This window comes from Pristiophorus japonicus, chromosome 7, assembly GCF_044704955.1.
Source record: "Pristiophorus japonicus isolate sPriJap1 chromosome 7, sPriJap1.hap1, whole genome shotgun sequence".
Lineage (NCBI taxonomy): Eukaryota > Metazoa > Chordata > Chondrichthyes > Pristiophoridae > Pristiophorus > Pristiophorus japonicus.
In genome coordinates, this window is record NC_091983.1 from 73,137,996 (window position 1) to 73,157,773 (window position 19,778).

General features: G+C 40.8%; 1 protein-coding gene across 1 annotated transcript in view; it reads right to left on the bottom strand.

Annotated features, from left to right (window-relative positions):
- mfsd2b (MFSD2 lysolipid transporter B, sphingolipid) overlaps positions 1–19,778 on the bottom strand; it is a 123,793-nt gene that overhangs the window by 29,279 nt on the left and 74,736 nt on the right. The window contains exons 6-10 of the mRNA XM_070884186.1: positions 18,181–18,374; positions 13,173–13,263; positions 7,876–7,997; positions 4,561–4,644; positions 2,699–2,782 (exon numbers count right to left, since the gene is read on the bottom strand). Coding sequence (XP_070740287.1) covers positions 2,699–2,782; positions 4,561–4,644; positions 7,876–7,997; positions 13,173–13,263; positions 18,181–18,374 — 575 coding nt within the window. The remainder of the gene's footprint in view (positions 1–2,698; positions 2,783–4,560; positions 4,645–7,875; positions 7,998–13,172; positions 13,264–18,180; positions 18,375–19,778) is intronic.

The window sequence follows — 19,778 nt, forward strand, 5'->3', positions numbered from 1 at the left end:
ATGCTTACTGGGACACGACTGTCCCTTCCCCTACGTATACACACATTGCCTGTTGATGCTCACTGCAGAGGATCACTTTGGTGAGTAACGGGAGGGCTAACAGTACCCATACATCAGCATGAGAACTACCATCAGTTAAGGATGAGACTGAGCTAAAAAATAAAGTACCACTCCCCTGCAAATAACACATCTAACTTACATAGAAACATAGAAAATAGGTGCAGGAGTTGGCCATTCGTCCCTTCGAGCCTGCATCACCATTCAATATCATGGCTGATCATTCCCTCAGTACCCCTTTCCTGCTTTCTCTCCATACCCCTTGATCCCTTTAGACATAAGGGCTATATCTAACTCCCTCTTGAATATGTCCAATGAAGTGACATCAACAACTCTCTGCGGTAGGGAATTACACAGATTAACAACTCTCTGAGTGAAGAAGTTTCTCCTCATCTCAGTCCTAAATGGCCTACTCCTTATCCTAAGACTGTGTCCCTTGGTTCTGGACTTCCCCAACATCGGGAACATTCTTCCCGCATCTAACCTGTCCCGTCCCATCAGAATCTTATATGTTTCTATGAGGTCCCCTCTCATCCTTCTAAACTCCAGTGTATAAAGACCCAGTTGATCCAGTCTCTCCTCATAGGTCAGTCCAGCCATCCCGGGGATCAGTCTGGTGAACCTTCGCTGCACTCCCTCAATAGCAAGAACGTCCTTCCTCAGATTAGGAGACCAAAACTGAACACAATAGTCCAGGTGAGGCCTCACTAAGGTCCTGTACAACTGCAGTAAGACCTCCCTGCTCCTATACTCAAATCCCCTAGCTATGAAGGCCAACATACCATTTGCCTTCTTCACCGCCTGCTGTACCTGCATGCCAACTTTCAATGACTGATGAACCATGACACCCAGGTCTCATTGCACCTCCCCTTTTCTTAATCTGCCGCCATTCAGATAATATTCTGCCTTCATGTTTTTGCCCCCAAAGTGGATAACCTTACATATATCCACATTATACTGCATCTGCCATGCATTTTCCCACTCACCTAACCTGTCCAAGTCACCCTGCAGGCTCTTAGCATCCTCCTCACAGTTCACACAGCCACCCAGTTTAGTGTCATCTGCAAACTTGGAGATATTACACTCAATTCCTTTATCTAAATCATTGATGTATATTGTAAATAGCTGCGGTCCCAGCACTGAGCCCTGCGGCACCCCACTAGTCACTGCCTGCCATTCTGAAAAGGACCCATTTATCCTGACTCTCTGCTTCCTGTCTGCTAACCAGTTCTCTATCCATGTCAGTACATTATCCCCAATACCATGTGCTTTGATTTTGCACACCAATCTCTTGTATGGGACCTTGTCAAAAGCCTTTTGAATATCCAAATACACCACATTCACTGGTTCTCCCTTGTCCACTCTACTAGTTACATCCTCAAAAAATTCCAAAAGATTTGTCAAGCATGATTTCCCTTTCATAAATCCATGCTGACTTGGACCGATCCTGTCACTGCTTTCCAAATGCGCCGCTATTTCATCTTTAATAACTGATACCAACATTTTCCCCACTACTGATGTCAGGCTAAGTGGTCTATAATTACCTGTTTTCTCTCTCCCTCCTTTTTTAAAAAGTGGTGTTACATTAGCTACCCTCCAGTCCATAGGAACTGACCCAGAGTTGATAGACTGTTGGAAAATGATCACCAATGCATCCACTATTTCTATGGCCACTTCCTTAAGTACTCTGAGATGCAGATTATCAGGCCCCAGCGATTTATCGGCCTTCAATCCCATCAATTTCCCCAACACCATTTCCCGCCTAATAAGGATATCCTTCAGTTCCTCCTTCTCACTAGACCCTCGGTCCCCGAGTACTTCTGGAAGTTTATTTGTGTCTTCCTTCGTGAAGACAGAACCAAAGTATTTGTTCAACTGGTCTGCCATTTCTTCGTTTCCCATTATGAATTCTCCTGAATAGACTGCAAGGGACCTACGTTTGTCTTCACAAATCTTTTTCTCGTCACGTATCTATAGAAGCTTTTGCAGTCAGTTTTTATGTTCCCGGCAAGCTTCCTCTCATACTCTATTTTCCCCCTCTTAATTAAACCCTTTGTCCTTGTGATTTCATTATTTGAAACCATATCAGTTTGAGTGTTGCTAATTTTCTTTATGACAGAAAATATGAAGGAGTACAAACTGTAATAGTTTTTTTGCTGCTGCTACAAATATAAATGGGGGCAATTTTGACTTGGGGTGATAATGTAAAATGGGCGACATCGATTGCGCTGCTCATTATGTATCTCACCCAATTTTCATTTCCATTGAAGTCACCACTGCAGCACCTGGAGAGGAAGAGGCCATTTAAAGGGGGCTGCGCAGCCTGTAAATTTGAGGAGGAAATTTTGTTTGTGACCTCATTGAGGCCTGAGGGGAGAGAGACTTGCTCCGCTTCTCCAATGGCATTTACATGTGGCAGGAAAGGAAGAAATGGCCAGTGACCTTGCTGGTTCGGCCTTCCCATCCAATTTTCCCACCATTCTTCTTGCTATCCTGCCCAATTTAGGGCAGGTAGTGGAAGGAAATACAGTCCAATGTCTTTTCGCTGACTTTCATTGAGAAGTAACAATACGTACCAATAAAGGAAATCTATAACATATTCCAAAGTACAATATTGAATCATAGAGGTTTTGATACATACAGTAATACCACAGTAAACAGCAGCTTTCTTGCCAAATCTCTGAAGAAACCACTGCCAGAATGGAATAGTCACCACCGCAGATACCTTCAATGGAAAACAAAATGGTAACTTGACCCATCTTGAATCATTCAGTAATTGACTGTTATTTGATACTTATAGACACTCCAGTAAAATTTACAATTTAAAAATAAAATAGGTGTTAGCATAAACTATCAATTTGGTTAGTAATTAACAACTCAATCCAGAATCTTCAGAATTCAGTAAAATTGGAATCATAAATATTCAAAGGGGCTGAAATTGCCCCTCCTGATAAAGCCTCTGGCCGCTTGAAAGCAGCGGCCATGGGGCGGCACAGAACGGCTGCCAATTCTCTGTGGAGGGGCTGCCATTTTTCAAATTATCCTTCATCAGATTTGGAGTGTTGTAGGGGACCGCTCCGCCTGTTTTTCTGCTGAGGCATGCAGGCGCGACCCCTTACTGACCGGCAGCGACCCCTTCCCGAAATTGCCCCACGGGAAATATCCCTTTTGCGGAATTGCCCCATGGGAGCGGCTCCACTGCCGGCCGGTGCCCCCAACAGCTTTTTGTGTTGGTGAACTTCTTGTTAGTCCTTGTTGGTCGGTGGCATGGCCGCCCTTAAAGGGGAGGTGGCGCTGCCATTTTATTTTTTATTGTTGGCCGACTGCCAGGTCGGCCCGACAATTATGCCCCCTGGTTCGGCCGGGCTGCCAACAGACAGCCTGGCACCCCCTCTTGGGTGCCTGACCGCTGGCCCGGCGAAAACCCGCCCTGGTGGCCCAGTGGACCTAACTTAAAAATATGCAGATCTCACAGTGGCTCTCCCTTTTAACTGAAAGGGGGAGACATTGTGATGCATCAATGTGACGCGGCACATCCGCTTCTTGCTGATGTCATCAGCGATGCGCTGACATCATTAGCGCGACGCTGATGAGTGATCAGGGCGGCCGACCCACTGCAAAGGCACTTCCGCCCCTCAGCCGCAACTACAACCGCCCCAACCAAAAAAGAACTTCCAAGCCCTGAACGTCAATGGTTGCGGCGGAGAAAAACTTCAAAAAACAGAAGGTGTGCCCTGTTTTGGGCGGAGCTGAATTTTTACCCTGAAGTATTTTAAAAACTGGGAACTGAATTTGCTCAGTTTAGATCCAACAATTGTCCCTATACAAACAAACATGTTCCTTATTACACCTCCAGGATCCCCATTACAGTACTGTCAAACTCCGGGATCCCCGTTCTGCCAATTCCTGCCATCCTCCCCCAGTGCAAACAAAGCCAAGGACTCACCAAAACTGCAGACAAACCCTAATACTGCTAAGTTTCAGTTATCTACCTCCAATTGTTGCAGCGTGGAAACCATCCTGCTGTGGATTCTCCACTTTAAAAAGATATGGGATAAAAATTAACCACGGGAATATATAAGCCTACTCGACTACAGTTTGCACAGAATAATGGATAGAGTTATGAAATTCAATCTCCAAATCACTCGGCAAAATCTAAGTGAATATTCTGTCATGATAAATCAATAGCTCTATTTCCTATATCGTATAAACACCTGCGTTGTTGTACAGAATGCTTTAACGTGGCATAAATATCACAGTTATCAAGATCTACTAGTTATCAAGAACAATGATCATTTTCACCAGGCTACTGAAGAGACAATCAGAGTTGCCAAGCTTTTTGTGACAGCAGCCATTTAAAGATTGCTAAAATATTTCAGGATCTGAGTTCATTTTTTATTGTATTGCTAATTCAAGAAACACCATCTTCTTCAAATATTTGAAAACTCTAAGTGTATGTGTGCGCATTAAGAAAAAAATTCAAGATGTTAAAAATAAACGTACCAGAATCGTAAGCACGATGTTTTGAAAATGGTGTCGAAGGTCTACAGCATAGGTGCAAAAGAGAGCAAAATTCCCCTCTACAAGCTGGGTGTGAGAAAATAAATCTGTTATAATAAACACTGTAAAGGCTCATACACAGAGATTCATACTCTTCGAGTTATTACTTTTACAATGAGGCTTCAAAACACTAACTTTTGTGTATTTAAAGTGAAAACTTTAGAATGAGGAATTAAAATATTGGCTCGGATTTTGCAGTCAGCGGTGAACAAATGGTGGCAGCCGTTTATTACACTTACGCTTGTCCACAGATTTTCTGTGGGCTTTTGCATTAGAACTTGCAGTGATAAGAAATTCATTTTGACACAGCGCCCTCTATAGGGAATCTGGGACCTGTGTGAACAAGGCAAATAACTTTGCAGAATGATTATTTGCAATAACATTTTTGTGTCCTTCTGCGTCCTCTTTTGCACATGCGTGCTCGATCCGGTCGAGCATGCGCAGTACGATATATGAGGAAGCCGGAAGTGCGGCTGAACCATGATTCACGTGGAGCTCATCGCCACTGGAGCTGCTTCTAGGGCGTTTGGATTATCTCCAGGACTTTTGCCTAGAATATCGCTGTGATTATTTACACGAACATTTTCACGGCCTTCTGAAAGAGAGAAAAAGTCAGAGGTGGGAGAGAGAAAAACTGGGGCAGAGAGAGAGAGACTGGGGGGAGAGGGGATTGGAGGGGAGAGAGAGAAAGAGAGAGGGAATTCAGGGAAGATGGATCACGTTCTTCCAATCCCACCCCCTTTACACCTGCACCATGTTCTCCCTCTCCTCCCCCTACACCTGGTTGATTTCTCGGAAAGCTCAATGCGTGTGTGATAAGTGACATCATTGGAGTGGATGAAATTCAGAAGTCACGACACTGTCACTATTCACTTCATACCCAATAAACCTGTTATAAATCTGTGATCCACACACAATGCCCCATCTATGGCACGGGGCGGGAGGGAGGGTAAGGTCAGGAACTTGTTAGGAGAGAAGATCATGAATCCATGGGGGAGGAACTTGGGTAGGGGGAGCAGATCATGAACTTGAGGGGGTGGGGGGGAAGAGTGAAGGTCAGGCACTTGGACGGGGGGAGAATGCCAAAAACTTGGGGGGGGGGGAGGTCAGAAACTTTGACTGGGGGTGGGGGGAGGTCAGGCACTTGGGCGGTGGTGGCAGGAACTTGTTTGGGGGGTGGGAGAAGGTCTTAACCCTTGAGAGTAAGCCCTGACTGTTCCAAGTGAGCTCTCTTCTGTCTGGAGTCGACAGTCAGAATGGCTTGAATTATACTTTGCAAAGCTACTGATTACGTAGGCAGGGTGGTTCTAACTACACATTCCAAAGAAACTGCTGCGTGTGTCTTATCCTCCAAGGGGACCAATCAGCAATCAGGTCATGTGATCAAGGGGACTCAATCAGAGCTTTTTGGTGTTACAAATAAGTGCGTCCAGAACTTTGTATCTCCTTAACCAATCAGATTGAAGAATGGTTAATGAGACTTGCAGAGTTTGAACCAGGAAGTGCAAGTTAGAATAGATAATTCAATGACAAATCATGTACAGAAAATGAAATAAAGAGAGGGAAAGAAAGATAGGATTAAGCAGAGAGAGATAAAAGAGACAGAAGGAAAGTTTTTTTAAAAAGTTAATTAAAAAAAAATCTCCAAAATCTGAAAATCTAAAATCTGAAAAATGAGCCTCCACACTTGTAAAATTTCATTTTCAGTGCCATAGATGTTGTTTTGCAGTAATTATGACTTAACATGCCGTTAAAAATCCACTTACACTTGACTGGACAAGCCCTAATCTTTTCTGGCAAGTTTAGTAGGTATCTATCATGTAAGTGCAGCAACTTTGTGCACTCCATGAATTTCAATGCCGGTCTCTCAGCGAGATACTGTTATAACACAGCTTCTGGAGGAGCAGGGCAACTCGGACAGCACTTTCCTGATTTACGCGTTTAACTGCGCACGTGTGGTTGCCGACTTACCACTTAATAATGGTGAGCACTGTTAGCTTCAACGTTATTTTTACTGCAAAATCCGGCCCAATATTATCTTTTCATTATGTCACTTAAGAGCAACATTGGATTTTTTTGTATTGTCTTGGCAAACTCAGTATAGGCCGAATGACAAACAGACTCTCTACACTCACAACTTTCAGTTATCCAATCTACCCTCAGTCTGTCATCAATACACAATGTTTGAGCATATTCTTCAGATATTATAGTATGGACAAAAATTTAAAAATACGTAACATAGAAATCTCTTTCAAATCCAAATTACATGGAATCCCCAGACAAATCATCTGTGGTAATAATTGAATCTTGTGTAAATGAAGAAAGCAAACTATAATGTTTGTGCAAAAATGTAATATTTAGATTTTTTTCCAGGCTAATATGTTATGACCCCACAATAATGTTTACAGATCTTTAATGGCAATATTGACACTACTGCTCTGAAGCAATTTCCAAAACTGGCGAAAAAATAATATGGGCTAGAATTTCCATTGCATTGCCGCCCAGTTTCTCAGTGGTATTGGTTGTTTTGGGTGAGAACTGGGTCAGCGAAAATTTCCACAGCTGAGTTCCACTAACGGTTTCGAAGTATCGCTGGGGAGCGGACCACTGGCGTGCACCGTCCATAGACCACCATTGCCCGATTTTTGATTCAGCGGTGACCCGTAGGTAAGTATAAAGAAAAATGCCACGAGAAGCAGCGGAGCTGGGCAGTAGGTAAGTAGCCCTGCAAAAAAAGGTAAGTAAATGGGTTTTTACTAATTATTTTAAAATTCTCTTACAATGATTTAAGTGAAAAGGATCCTGAGAATGTTTTTCTGATATTTTATTTCACATTTTTTGTGTTTTTCTCCTCCTAGGCCAAACCCGCAGCCTCGGTGTAAATTTTAGTAATTACCGCCCTTTCTTTTAAGAACCACCCAATCGGCCCAAGATTCCATTTTCCACCGAGAACCGGGGTGTAAGGTCCATTTTTTTTTGCTGGGTGGATTTAAAAATTTTTTAATAGAATTTTTCACCGGTGATAATTTGAGAATCTTAGCGGTATTTTGGGCGGCAATCCGGCGATGGCAGATTTTTGGAAATTCTAGCCCTATGTCTTTAATGCTTTCTGTCAACAATTTCCAATGGATACTAAGGTAATTTTTTTCCTCCCAAGCCATCTATTGTAAGATGTAAAATTCAGGCTCTCCTTACATTTTCAATGCAGTGGAATGGTATGGCCCCTTGTGTGATGCAGATTTAAAGGTTCAGGATTACCTGAAGGGCCAAGGATGTGAAGAGAAAAGTTGTAGTCAGCTTCACGTAGGGGCCATGTCTCATCACAAGTTTCATTCCTTTTAGGAAAGGAATTGGTTTGTCTGACTTCACAGTGTAGGGGTCTAACCAAGAAAAGGGAACATCAAACTACTTACCCTTTACATTTCATTAAACAAGTCATGTAATAGTAATAAATTAAAAAAATCCCCATCAAAAGACAGCATTGAGTTAGTTGGTCAGATTTCAAATTGGGCTGGAAGGCTTTCAGAATCACTTTCAACGAAAGAGGCTATACAACGTTGAGGTTATTAAAGTAAATAAATATACATTTTTAAAAAGAAGGAAATGCATTTTTTTCATGTCCTCTCTCTCCCTGTATCTCTGTATTTGTACCTGTTAAGGTTTCTTTAGGTCTTCAAAGTCGTCCATTTAAGAAATGTATTTTGAGATATTTTGGGAAACATGAGGAACTGAGGGAACTGAGGGAAATCCTTATTCGTCAGGAAATGGTGTTAGGGAAATTGATGGGATTGAAGGCCGATAAATCCCCAGGACCTGATAGTCTACATCCCAGAGTACTTAAGGAAGTGGCCCTAGAAATAATAGATGCATTGGTGATTATTTTCCAACATTCTATGGAATCTGGATCAGTTCCTATGGATTGGAGGGTAGTTAACGTAACCCCACTTTTTAAAAAAGGAGGGAGAGAGAAAATAGGGAATTATAGACCGGTTAGCCTGACATCAGTAGTGAGGAAAATGCTGGAATCAATTATTAAAGATGTAATAGCAGCGCATTTGGAAAGCAGTGACAAGATCGGTCCAAGTCAGCATGGATTTATGAAAGGGAAATCATGCTTGACAAATCTTCTAGAATTTTTTGAGGATGTAACTAGTAGAGTGGATAAGGGAGAACCAGTGGATGTGGTGTATTTGGACTTTCAAAAGGCTTTTAACAAGGTCCCACACAAGAGATTAGTGTGCAAAATTAAGGCACATGCTATTGGGGATAATGTATTGACGTGGTTGGCAGATAGGAAGCAAAGGATGGGAATAAATGGCCTTTTCAGAATGGCAGGCAGTGACTAGTGGGGTATTGCAAGGTTCAGTGCTGGGATCTCAGCTATTTACAATATACATTAATGATTTAGATGAAGGAATTGAATGTAATATCCCCAAGTTTTGCAGATGACACTAAGCTGGGTGGCAGTGTGAGCTGTGAGGAGGATGCTAAGAGGCTGCAGAGTGACTTGGACAGGTTTGGTGATGCAGTATAATGTGGATAAATGTGAGGTTATCCACTTTGGTGGCAAAAACAGGAAGGCAGATTATTATCTGAATGGTGACAGATTAGTAAAAGGGGAGGTGCAATGAGACCTGGGTGTCATGGTACATCAGTCACTGAAAGTTAGCATGCAGGTACAGCAGGCAGTAAAGAAAGCAAATGGCATGTTGGCCTTCATAGCGAGAGGATTTGAGTATAGGAGCAGGGAGGTCTTACTGCAGTTGTACAGGGCCTTGGTGAGACCACACCTTGAGTATTATGTGCAGTTTTGGTCTCCTAATCTGAGGAAGGACATTCTTGCTATTGAGGGAGTGCAGCGAAGGTTCACCAGACTGATTCCCGGGATGGCAGGACTGACACATGAAGAAAGATTGGATCGACTAGGCTTATATTCACTGGAATTTAGAAGAATGAGAGGGGATTTCATAGAAGCATATAAAATTCCGACAGGATTGGACAGGTTAGATGCAGGAAGAATGTTCCCAATGTTGGGGAAGTCCAGAACCAGGAGTCACAGTCTAAGGATAAGGGGTAAGCCATATAGGACTGAGATGAGGAGAAACTTCTTCACTCAGAGAGTTATGAGCATGTGGAATTCTCTACCACAGAAAGTTGTTGAGGCCAGTTCGTTAGATATATTCAAGAGGCAGTTAGATGTGGCCCTTACGGCTAAATGGATCAAGGGATATGGAGAGAAAGCAGGAATGGGGTACTGAAGTTGCATGATCAGCCATGATCATATTGAATGATGGTGCAGGCTTGAAGGGCCGAATGGCCTGCTCCTGAATCTATTTTCTATGTTTCTATGTTTCTATGAAGAAATGCTGTATAAATGGCAGCCCTTGGGGATCATTTTAACTGAACTCACCCAGCAGGAAACTGACGGGATCAGACTGGCAGCCTGTTTCACACGTGAGCTCCATTTTACCCTTTGGGTGAGGTGAGTTAAAATGACCTCCTTTATTTTTTAAACTTCTCTCTTACTGAAATTTTAATCATATTCCTATTTTTATTTTGTCTTCTTGAAAAATAACCTGCACCATTCAATTCTTCCTTCACTTACACATTTGAGTTTTATCCCAAGCCCTTTTTTATTTTAAGTTTTTAGTGTAGCTCTCTGTAGTGATATTTAAATTCATCCCTTCAAGTTCTGCTTCTGAACAATGTCTCTCATCACCTTTCTCTCTTTTATTGGGATAATAAGAGAGAACCAGAGCTGCATCAGTTCAAAATGGAGATATCGGTTACATATGTTCTACAAAATGGTGCATTGGATATGCAGCTTTAAATAATCAAGGGTTATCTGAAGTGATCAGAGGGTGAGATAATAATATCTGTCTCATCTGGATTTAAACTAGGACACTGGAATAATTGATGTGTATTACAGCTAGGACACATGTTAATTGTTCATTAAGGGTAGTAATTTTCTGACCTGCCATTAATTAAATGGGCATTAACTTTTGTCCAGTGTCTTAAACTTGATCCTGGAGTAAATGGGTGATAACATATCGGCAGTCTGTTATACACCCTATCTGATTTTTCCTTTCCACTATTCAATACATTTATTGTAATGCACTGCGGTGCTTTCCCCTTGTAACCGTCGTGTGATGCTATCTACATTTGTCTTGGTCAACTGGGTGTCTGACACAGAAGAAAGCCCATGTTTAAAAGTTTCCAAGCTACTGAAAAATCCACACCAATGTGTTTGCCCAATATGGAGCGCACACATCCTCTTCCTGTAGGGACATATCCTATTTACCTAAATCTGGAGACCTTTGGTGCAGCTTGGCAAAGCAGAGGCTCAGGGAATCTACAGGGTACTGCTGAAGTTAAAGCAGCTAAAAGTGTTCAGCATTCCAGTGTAAATCATAGGGTAAGCTTCCCATTACATGTCCAAGTACTTTACCTATTAGAGCTCTGTTATTGTAGCTAGAACATACTCAAAGAGTTCTGGTAACACTATCAACCACAAGAGTAAAGCTCGAGCAGGTTATTCTCCTAAACTGACCCAGTGATAGGTCTACCCCTTCCAGGTTCCATTAGTGAGCCATATACACTTTCTATGTTCCTCGTGGTATTGTTGACCCTATTTTTATCTTATGCCTTCCTTTTAAAAAAAATAACTTGCATTTATATAGCATCCCAAGGTACTTTACAATCAGAAAATGCTGGAAATCTCAGCAGGTCAGGCAGCATCTGTGGAGAGGAAACAGAGTTAACGTTTTGGGTCGATGACCCTTCAATGACTTGAAAAGTTAACTCTGCTTCCTCTCCACAAATACTGCCTGACCTGCTGAGATTTCCAGCATTTTCTGTTTTTATTCCAGATTCCAGCATCCGCAGTATTTTGCTTTTGTACTTTACAATCAATGAATTATTTGTGATGTGTAGACACCATTGTTTTGTAGGCAAGCTCAGCAGCAAATATGCAGAGTAGGGTCCCAGAAACAGCAGTGAGATGAATAATCAATTAATCTTTTTATTAGTGGTGTTGTTGGAGGGAAGAATGTTGGCCAGATCACCAGGAAGAATCGCTAATCTTCAAATAGTGCCCTGGGACATTTTATATCCATATTAACAGGCCTCAGTTTAATACCTCGTCTGAAAGATTCACTTGTGATAAAACAGCACTCCCTCAGTTCTGTACTGAAGCCTCAGCCTAGATTAAGTGCTCAAAACCTGAAGTGGAGTTTGAACCCAAAACCTTCTGAGCCAAGGGCCAGAGTACTACAACTGAGGCAAAACAACAAATTTAAACTTCAATTAAATCTATGAATCCATTGAGCCTTAGCCTTTGATGCACATCATTTTCACCTTACAGGATTATCTATTCTGTGCTCTATCCAATTCATATTTGAAGATATCCTACTGCTGATCTATTGTCCAGTTTGTTACTTTTACTGCCCAGTTAATTTGGGCCAAATCCCCTCCCAGCTCACTGAACTTTGCCTTCTTCCTGTTAAGCAGTCTTAGGTTTGATTCTTCCTTATCCCTTTCTATTTTTACATTGAATCTTGTGGTGGCTATTTCCCAATTGTTCTTCTAAACTTATATTAGTTACTTGCCTCATTTCATTCCTCACAATTAAATCATGGGATTATTTACTTGGTGGAATAGAAAACTATTGAACTAAGAGCAGTCTTGGGGTAATTTAGGGGTAATTTTATGAATTTGCACTCCCAGTGCAGAGTGTTGTCTGTTAGGACATGCTCCACCCCCACACCCCTGTCCACTGTTTTGAATGAACTGTTATTGTGGCTATAATGTACCCAAAGAGTTCCGATAACACTATAAACCACAAGAGGAAAGCTTGAGCAGCTTAATAGTTCTTCAGAATCCTGAGGCTGTGTTCAAAACATCAATATTTGACACTCAGTATCTTTCAATTACTGTTATTCCCACATGTACACGATTGCTGTGACAAATAAAAAGAAAAAAAAACCTGCTGGAACTGTGAAATAAAACAGAGAATGAAATAAAAACATCTGTAAAGAGAAACAACAAATTAGCATTTCAGGTGTCGGTCCTTTGTCAGCACACTGTGGTGCTGGCATTTTCTATTTGTATCCATTGCAAAGTCACTCTTTATTTCCGCTATCCAATCACAGTTATTGAAATAAATGGGAAGTAATAGCTTCAACATAACTCCTATATATAGTTTAGCAAATGATGCGCATCATTGAAGCTCTGAATTTCAGGTTTTTCATGCTGCCACACGTACTTTGTCATGCAAGACTATTCTGTGAATTTCAAATGCTACATTGTGGCATGCATATAATCACTGATCATGCTTTGTCCACGACCAAAATAATGGGACAGCAACAGCAGTTTCAGAGCAGTTTGTTCCGGGCTGCTAAAGGAACTGAGCCTGCCAGATAAACTCCCTTTTGAGGCAACAATGCACATTTTTAAAAAATCCTAGTTTGAAAATAACTAAATTACTTGTGTACTTTAAAGACTCTTTGTCATGTAGTCCATAGGTCTCACTTACCACCAGTGGTGGAGTTACTTACCGTCTCTCTCCTTCACACCAAAGAACAGAACAATTGTACAAAAAATGTAAATGCCTCCTACAACACCAGCAGCAATCATGTACGAGTCTTTCTGTAAAAGGGCAGAGACAATAAAGTTAAGAAATCAGAAATATGGGTCATAAACTGTTTCCATTTTGTAACATCTGTCTAAAAGTCATTGGGGTAATTTTGACTTTGGGTGATAGTGTAACACAAGTAATATTGGATCAGCCACCCACTTTACATCTTTCACAATTTTCATTTCAATTGACTATCACCCAGAGTCAAAATTACCCCCATTGTTTTAAATAAATGGGCAAAGCAGAATAAAACTGATCCAATCATACTTTTGATATAAAAATGTCCAGGGATTAAATGCCCAGGTTACTAAAGGGTTAAATTGAATGCAAGTTGCCAATCATCCCCAGTTACATTTGGGTAGAAACTTGCAAGGGATATCAAGAATAACTAAACATTTTTACAATGATATTGGAAGAAAAAGGGTAGCCAAGGATAATGTGGGCCCTTTAAAAACAGATGTGGGTAATATTGCAAATGAAATGGCAGACTTGTTGAATCATTATTTTGTGTTAGTCTTCACAGTAGAGGAAGAGGATAATGGCCCGGATTTTGCTGACCTCAAAGAAAGCTGCCCACAGAGATCTAGCGATCTATCTCTGTGGCGTGGATTTCACCTTTCCCAGCGTTAATTTCATTCTGGTGCCATGCATAGGTGATCTCCGGCATCCAGCAACAGTGATGTCATCACGCAGGCTAAGCAATCATTGAAGAATTCTCAAGGACAGCAAAACAGGTAATAAACAGCACTGATTATCCTTCACTTTTTAATCATTTCACAGAGAGCGAAACAAAGGTTGGGACATACACATAAGATTATGGTAGAAGCTGAAATATTATAAACAAACTTAAATTTTTTAAAATTATTTTAAAATCTAAGAATTTTTATCATAATGAAGAAATTTGACATCCCACAAATATAAAATTAGTTTTGCCGGGCCAGAGAGGTTGTTCAGCAGTAATTATGACTTAGTTCACCATGAAAAACCCAGTTATACCTCATTCAACGAGGCTTAACTTTTTCGGGGGTTTTGGCAGCTAGATTAGAGCATAAAAAGTGGAAGTTTAAGTGAATTCAAGTGATTTGTAAGATTTCCATCTCCGAGGACTTTACATCCTGTGGAGGAGCAGGGAATCACTGACAGAAACATTTGGATTTCCATGTTTAACTGCGCATGTGCGAGCGGCAGAGGTTGCTGTCAGTTTCACAGATTAATGATGGCGAACGCTGACAGTATCGCTGTCATTATAACTGCAAATTCTGGGCCAATATATCTGACGTAAGCAAGAAAACAGTATTAGAAAATGTAATGGCACTAAAGTCTGACAAATCCCAGTGACCTGATTGTTTCCACCCCAGGGTTTTAAAGGAAGTAGGTAAGGAAATTACAAATGCTTTACCCATAATCTTCCAAAGCTTTCTTGTTACAGGAATTGTTTATTTAGATTGGAAACTTGCAAATGTAACTCCATTACTTGAAAAAGGTGAGAGAGAAATTATAGACCCGTTAGTCTAATATATGTTGTGGGGAAGTTATTAGAGATTGACTTTACAACCTCCCATCCGAACCAAATCCACCCGTTTTGGGGGGTTAAAATTAACCCCTGATTGTCTGAAATGACAAAGCGTTCCATTTCCTTGAACTAACATTCCACACCTCAATGAGCACAAAAGGCACCAAAATAAGTGTTTTTGAAAAGGCACTAATGTCTGTAGTGAAATTTCTGGCATACAGCAATTTGCAATTAATTTTAAGCCTTAATTTAATAGAAGTGACTTGTATAATGATTTGTAAATCAAGTGGAATTATCAGCACAAAACTTGTTCCTTTGAAACAATAATTTTTGGGTGTCGCGAATTACCCTATAACTGCCATGAATTTCGCTAAAGCCACTTGCTTTCAAGTGCAGTAACCTGTAAAATCCAGCACATCAAAGGCCAAAACAAAATCTATATACCAGACAGCTTCACTCTTTTTGAGAAAATCATAGAGCTGGTCTGTATTAGTGAAGTATAAAAACACACTAGCTTCTTTTCAACTTTAAAAATAAGATCATGAATGCACTCTGAGGCTTTTAAAAGTGATTTGGGGTAATTAATGGGTGATTATTGGAGTTAACCAAAGAACAAAAGCAAGTGAGGTCACAGACTAGAGTATATTGACACTGAGGGAAAACTGAATTTTAAGCAAAACACCTTCAACTTCACAGCAATTTAGTGTTAGAATTTAATAGGCAAGAATTTACAATAACCTTGATTGTAACAGAATACATTTTTAGTGCATTACTAGACCTACCAGAGAGAAATAAAACATGTATAGGAGATGGATATGAAATTGTGTGAGTTCCCTATCTCATCCTCACCACTGTGAGGAGGTGCAGAACATAAGCTGGGTACTTTCCCAGAGAGATAGGAAAATGATAGGCATTATTCCAAGTTAGTGAGAGGCCTGAAAGTGGGTTGCAAATCTGCACTCTGAGATAACAATAAATGTAAAATAGTGTAAAATAGATTCACACCAGAGAGAGAGAGAGAGTAAGATAAGATAGCAGGAAGAGTTGCAAAACAATGATTCACTGAGAGAGGAAATATTAAAGGGTTTAGCATCTTTGAAAGTAGATAAATCACCAGGCCCGGATGAAATGTAGCACAGGTTGTTAAGAGAAACAAGGGAGGAAATAGCGGAGGCTCTGACCATCATTTTCCAATCCTCTCTGGCTGCAGGCATAGTGCCAGAGGACAGGAGAACTGTTAACATTGTACCATTTAAAAAGGGAGAAAGAGATAGACTGAGTAATTACAGGCCAGTCAGCCTAAACTTGATGATGAGAAAATTATTGGAAAAATTCTGGAGATAGTATTAATCATCATTTGAAAGGCATGAATTAAATAAGGACAGTCAGCATGGATTTGTTAAGGGGAGGTCGTGTCTGACTAGCTTGATTAAACCTTTTGAGGAGGTAACAAGGAGGGCCGATAAGGGTAATGCATTTGATGTAGTCTACATGGATTTTAGTAAGGCTTTTGACAAGCTCCCACATGGCAGATTGGTCAGAAAAGTAAAAGCCCATGGGATCCAAGGGAAAGTGGCATGTTGGATTCAAAACTGGCTAAGTGGCAGAAAGCAAAGGGTAATGGCCGACAGGAGTTTTTGTGAATGGAAGGCTGTTTCCATTAGGGTTCTGCAGGACTCAGTACTAGGTTCCTTGCTTTTTGTGATACCTATCAATGATTTTGACTTCAATATAGGGGGCATGATTAAGAAGTTTGCAGATGATACAAAAATTTACCGTGTAGTTGAAAGTGAGTAAGAAAGCTGTAGACTATAGGAAATTATCAATGGATTGGTATGGTGGGCAGAAAAGTGGTAAATGGAATTTAATCCAGAGAAATGTGAGTTAATGCATTTGGGGAGGGCTAACAAGGCAAAGGAATACACAATAAATGGTAGGATACTGAGAAGTGTAGTGGAACAGAGGGACCTTGGACTGTATGTCCACAGTACCCTGAAGGTAGCAGGACAGGTAGATAAGGTGGTTATTAATAGCTGAGACATTGAATATAAGAACAGGGAGGTTATGCCAGAACTGCATAAAACATTAGTTAGGCCACAGCTAGAGTACTGCGTACAGTTTTGGTCACCATATTACAGGAAATATGTGATTGCACAAGAGGGAGTACAGAAGAGCTTTACAAGGATTTTACCAGGGCTAGAGAATTTTAGCTATGAGGAAAGATTGGATAGGTGTGAACAAAAGCGGCTGAGGGGAGATTTAATTGAGGTGTATAAAATTATGAGGGGCCTAGCTAGAGTGGATAGGAAGGACCTATTTCCCTTAACAGAGATCAATAATCAGGGGGCATAGATTCAAAGTAATTGGTAGAAGGATTAGAGGGGAGTTGTGGAGAAATGTTTTCACCCAGAGGGTAGTGGGAGTCTGGAACTCACTGCCTGAAAGAGGCAGAAACCCTCATCACACTTAAAAAGCATTTGGATATGCACTTGAAGTGCCATAACCTACAGGGCTATGGACCAAGAGCTGGAAAGTGGGATTAGGCTAGATAGCTCTGTTTTTAGCTGATGCAGACATGATGGCTGAATGGCCTCCTTCTGTGCGTAAATTTCTATGATTCTATGAGGTTCAACTGGGAAGATACAGGGCTGTAAGATACAAAGAGCTCACAAATTTTGGAGATGGGCTCATTAGCAAATAAGAGCAGGAGCTGATATCATTTGTGGTACTGCTGGGACACACACTCCACAGGGCAGCAAAATTCTGCAGCAGCATGTTACCGCTAACGTCTCCCATAAGCTGCACCGCCTCTTGTGCGGCCCGCCTCCCCCACTGTGCAGCCCATTCAAATCTTTGTGCGATGTCTACAATGTAAAATCCGGTGAGTGGCCTGTGTGGGATCTTGCAGATGACTGCGAGGCTGCGCAGCTTAGCAGGACCATTGGTTACTGCTCTATTTGGAAATTTCTGGTCAGTCAAGTCAATGTGTCTGAAGAGAGAACTTCTTGTTGCTGGCTGCTCCTGTAATGATATGGTACTTTCTTAACAGTGATTGATCTCTCTGACACCAATTGCCATTGGGATGTAGCATTGTGTGCCCCACTTACAGCCATTGTAAGGCAAATACACCTGCTTCTTGCAATGGTATTTACTTTTGGCTGTACACTGGTTGGAACTGGCAGGATTTCCAGGAAAGTTGGGCATCCAACCAGTCTCACCTCCAAATGTGATGTCATGAGGAAGGGCAGTGGGAACAGACAGAAGAAGGATCAGATCCCCTCAATAGGAATTTCTGAGGAGGTCAGAAAGGGGCAGAAATCCAGTCCAAAAGATTCTGTCCCAAATTCCCACTCCACCTGTCCAGTGCCACTTCTGCACCCAAAGCGGACTGGAATTTCTAGCCTAAAGTACTTACGGTATGAGAGAGTAAATCTTGTGGCTGCCAAGTGCTGGTGTTGCTATTAGGCGAACTGATTACATCTGTGGAGTTAATATTGGAATCTGTTGATATGTTCTGTAGAAGGCAGTGATTTGAGGCATGGCCCTGTGCTACAATCTGCCCCTGGACAGCAGCTCCAATCATTGTTCCAAATACTTCCATTGTCATACCTGTTGAGGAAAGATATAAAATGCCAGGTTCCATTTCATCATCACATCGAATGAAATGTAATACTGCCTGGTTGTACATGAAAAAGCCAACAGTGTGATATAATAAGTCTATTTTTAATCAATCCTTTCTCCAATAGTTTTGTATTTGTACTGGCAACTACACACTTTACTTTCCCCAACAAATAAACACAGTAACATATAACCTTTTATCATTTTTGTTGTACATTTTGTGCTTTATGAAGGCAAGGGATGTTAGTGCTGGGAAATGGAGCACTAATAGGGTCATGGTAGCAAGGCTACCATGAGTAAAGCTTCATGTTTTCCGTGCTCTTGCTTTTGGTCAATGTCTAAAATCCAAATATGTCATATGCAAAGATAATCTAAATCATTTTATTTCTGTTTTGGTTTTAAATGGAAATATGAAAAAAATAGTAATGAAGCTGTTCCAAACTTATTTACTTTGAATGATGACATCATACTCTCAGAAATCAGCACACTTGAAAACCTAAAACTAAAAATTGAGAGATGCAAAGGGAAACTGTTGTAATAATAGTGGTCCAACAGATTGTGCCAGGGATTGATGGGACAAAACCTCACAACCATGCTTACCAACGTGCTGAGTTCCCATTAGCTGCAATAAGCCTGTCCATTTTGTAACAATCACATACCAACCTTCTCACCACATTCTTTAATCATTTGTCTCTTCAACAATATCTCTTGAACCCAAATGTCTGCTTCAGTGTCCTTCCTAGTGACTTATTACACAACTCTAGTACCATATGAGTATAAAGCTCTGTCAAATTTCCCATCTTGTTCCAAACTTTTAATTTTAACTTGTGTCCCCTGATATTTTAACTCTTCACTATAATAAACAATTTGCCTGGATCAACTTTGTTTATTTTTTTCCTTGAAAACATTGAGTAGGTCATCTCAACGTCTTCCCTTTTCAAGGAGAACAAGCCCAGCTTTCTTAACGTTCCTTCGTAACTGAAATTTCTTGCAATAAAAAGTGTAGTCTTATTATTGATATTGGTGCACACATACAACTGTAGACCTAAAGTCTAACCTGCAGATCAGAATTAATTAAAAAAAATGTTATTATTGGTTTTCTAGAATTTTAGTGCATTTATCAAAAGTCCTAGCCTTAAAGGAACTGTATCTGTCAACATCATGATTGCATTACAATAAAATTGGATCAGAAGCTATACTTTCAGTTCAAATGTGAATCAAATTTAAAATGTTAATTATTTCATTAAAATATTATATGGTAACATGTTTTTGTGACGAATAATTTAGGTACCAATTTTAATCCTGCTGAACAGCCAGTATATTAAAACAAGGGGGCGGCGTGGGTGGGGGGGTTGTCTGTGAGACCTGTAACAGGGATTCTTAAGTATACTCATA